The sequence below is a fragment of the Alexandromys fortis genome, unplaced genomic scaffold (genome assembly GCF_014885135.2).
Source record: "Alexandromys fortis isolate MF-2015 unplaced genomic scaffold, M_Fortis_MF-2015_v1.1 scaffold_144, whole genome shotgun sequence".
In the NCBI taxonomy this organism is placed as follows: Eukaryota; Metazoa; Chordata; class Mammalia; order Rodentia; family Cricetidae; genus Alexandromys; species Alexandromys fortis.
The window spans coordinates 2,481,374-2,484,572 of NW_026068021.1; the positions used below are offsets into that span (position 1 = coordinate 2,481,374).

Here is a 3,199-nt window from a genome sequence, read left to right on the forward strand (position 1 = left end):
AGGGTTTCTCTGTAGCTTTTTTGGTTCCTGTCCTGGAACTAGCTCCTGTAGACCAGGCTGGCCTCGAACTCCCAGAGATCCGCCTGCCTCTGCCTCCCGAATGCTGGGATTAAAGGCGTGTGCCACCACCGCCCGGCAAAGCTGGGGGTCTTTAATGGAGACTGAGTTTTGGTGGTTTGGTCTGGTGTGTAAATTCTAAAGCTGGACAATTGTTCTGGTAGCACCACAGGGTGACTACACCAAGGCTACCATGCTGCGGACTCATGGTGATTACAATAGAAATTTGGGTGGCCATAGGGATGACTCAGTGGGTAAAGGCAATTGCTACCAAGCCTGTCAGCCCAGAACCTCCATGGTGGAGGGAGAAGAGCACTGACTCCCACAAGGTACCCTCTGACAGCCATACGCTTGCCATGACATGCATATATGCACACACTTGTATGCACACACTAAAGAAAAATGGAATAAAGAAATTACTAAATGAAGCCTGGTGGTGGTGGTGGTGCACATCTTTAATCCCAGCACTCAGGAGGCAGAGGCAGTCATATCTCTCTAAGTTCAAGGACAGCCAGGGCTACACAGAGAAACCCTACCAAGAAAAAGCAAAATGAAAAAATTTGTTCCATGTATATCTTAACATAATAAAAGATTTCAAGTAATCCACTAGGATTTTTTAGAAATCTTCCCACCGGTAACTATTGCTACCTCTGATTGTGGAGGCGGGGAAGATTTATGTTCACGTGGGTGTACATGTGTGTGCTCGTGTGTGTACAGGTCAGAAATCAACTTCAGGTGTCATTCTGCAGGCTCCATCTACCTTATTTTTAAATTTTAATTACTTACCGTGTATACCTGACTGACCTGAGGCTCCCTAAGGTAGATCAGGCTAGCCTTGGACTCACGGTGATCCACATGCCTCTGCCTCCTGAGCGCTGACATAAAGGCCTGCGGTATGATGCCCAGCTCACCTTGTTCTTTTGAGGTGGGGTCTCTTGATGGCCTAGAGTTTGACAGAGAGGCTAGGTTGGCTGGCCAGCCAGCCTCGGGGATCTGTCTGTGTCCTTTCCAGCACAGGAATTATAGGTGAGCGTTGCCACATCTGAGTTTGTTTTGTGTTGTTTTGTTGCTGTTGTTTTTAACATGGGTCTAGGGACTGAAGTCAAGCTGTCATTCCCACTCCCTTACCCTGGTCTTGATGTTCTTCGCCCTATACGCATAGAGCAGTGTGGTTCTTGATTCCTCAAAGCTGGTGCTGGCCGGGCTGATGTGAGCGATCATCACTGTACGGCTGTTGCCTCCCAGGGCATCCTGCTCAGTGAGAACCACAGAACTGGGTTGATGGAAGCCGTGTGCTCACCACGTCACCAGTGGCCCCAGCCCTCTGCCAGTACCATCAGAAGTCTGGGATCAGGGCAGCTGATGCTGGGGACCAGAGTGAGGCTAGTGCCTGGGAAGGAGACCCCCAGGATAAGTGGGTCGTACTCCAGCCCCACTTCTGACTGCTGCTTTGGTGAGAGCAGTTTAGACCCAGAGGGCAGATGTAGGGACATTATTTACTGCTCGTTCATTTATCTAGGTAGCATCAAGCTCAGTATAAAGAAAAGTTTTCACAGGTTACAGCTACCCACAATGGGATCGTTATCTTGGGAAGTAGTGAGCTCCCTGTTACTAGGGGCATGTGAGCAAGGACAGACCACACTCAGGAGAGTACTGGAGAGTCAGGCAGTGGCCAGGTACTTAGACTTCTACAGATGATGTCTTCAGGGTCCTAGGCTTCTGTGCTGGCAGTTAATTCCTGGAAGATACTGTCAGCTGCGGTGGCCCGCCCCAAGCCCCAGCTGGGGCACCTACCTTCAGCAGGCGCGTGAGTTTGCTGTCACGGAAGTTCACATACTGAGCTCGGCTGCCACCCTTCTCACTGAGGGCATTGATGCAGTTGCCCAGAGCCAGCAGCGAGCGGTTGATGTGCGCGCCCTCTTTCATCCTCTTGCCTCGGTTCTGGGTCTGAGCAGAGAGGCCAGGCTGAACATGGACTGAGCCCCTTCCTACTGTTATCTTCCCTTCCCCATCCCCAGGGAGGGGACTCACATCCAAAGGGGTAGGGAATGGCCCTGCTTGCCCTGGTACCGAGGCTCATAAGTCCTAAGGCCTGGAAACCCCTAGATAGGGCATCACAAGTAGAGTATTAAGCATTCATTCTCAGATACAGAGCTCATAGACATAGGAAAGCTAACTGAAATAAAGAGATTGGAACCCAGACAACACTGCTTACAACAAAATGCAAGTGAGTGTGTTTTGTCTAGGAAGTACCCTACCTCCAACCAGGAGACTTACCCTATGCTCTACCGGTCCCCCTGCTGGCTTTCTGAGAGTCCAGCACCTGATCTTCCCAACCCAGCCCCACTTATTTCTTCTAATGCACAGGCTCTGTAGCAGTCCCCTGCCTCCACACATGGGCAGGGCTGTGTCATCTGCTGCCCCATAAGATGCAAGCCCTGGGAAGTCACACCCATCCCTTTGGGCCATGCATCTGGGAGCCTGCCGGCAGCTGGCATAGTGAGTGTTCAATGGCATGAGCTAAACGAGCGGGTAAAAATGTGTGCGGAAGCCAGCAAACACATCTGAGCCCAGCATCCACATGGTGGCTCACCATTGTCTGTCGCTCTAGTTCCAGGGAATCAGGCACCCTCTTCTGGCCTTCGCAGTACCAGGCACACAAGTTGGTGCATGGACATAGAGGTTGGATTTAATGTTGCTGGCCTTGAACTCACTGTGAAGCTGGGATGGCCTTGAACTGATTCTTCTACCTCCACCTCTGGATTACAGCCACCAGGGTCCCTGTGCACCTACCTACCTGCCCACAGCATGGAACTCCAAACGTTTTTCCTTGTACTCCAACCCAACTCCTCAGTACCTGTCTAGGCTCAGCCCTAAGACCCCTGCCATAGCCTCTACAGACTGTGAAAGCCCAGGCCTCCCTGGACACTGCTATCTGATGACACGCCCGCCCCAACACGTGGAGCCACCTTTAGTAGGTGCAGAATGAGCTGTCTGCCACAAGGAAGACTCTCTGAAAGCATTGGCTCCTGCCTTCCTCACTAAATGCTTCAGGATTCATTACCTAAGACTCTGCCACCTCTTCTGGGTCCAACACTGTCCTGGGTGCCAGAGAACATTTAAACAAGGACAGGCAAGGTCC

At 51.5% G+C, this 3,199-nt stretch overlaps 1 protein-coding gene across 1 annotated transcript in view; it reads right to left on the reverse strand.

The window, feature by feature from the left end:
• The window catches only part of LOC126514312 (kinesin-like protein KIF19), a 60,820-nt gene that overhangs the window by 25,044 nt on the left and 32,577 nt on the right, over positions 1–3,199 (reverse strand). The window contains exons 8-9 of the mRNA XM_050163136.1: positions 1,852–2,004; positions 1,186–1,308 (exon numbers count right to left, since the gene is read on the reverse strand). Of these exons, the coding sequence (XP_050019093.1) occupies positions 1,186–1,308; positions 1,852–2,004 (276 nt within the window). The remainder of the gene's footprint in view (positions 1–1,185; positions 1,309–1,851; positions 2,005–3,199) is intronic.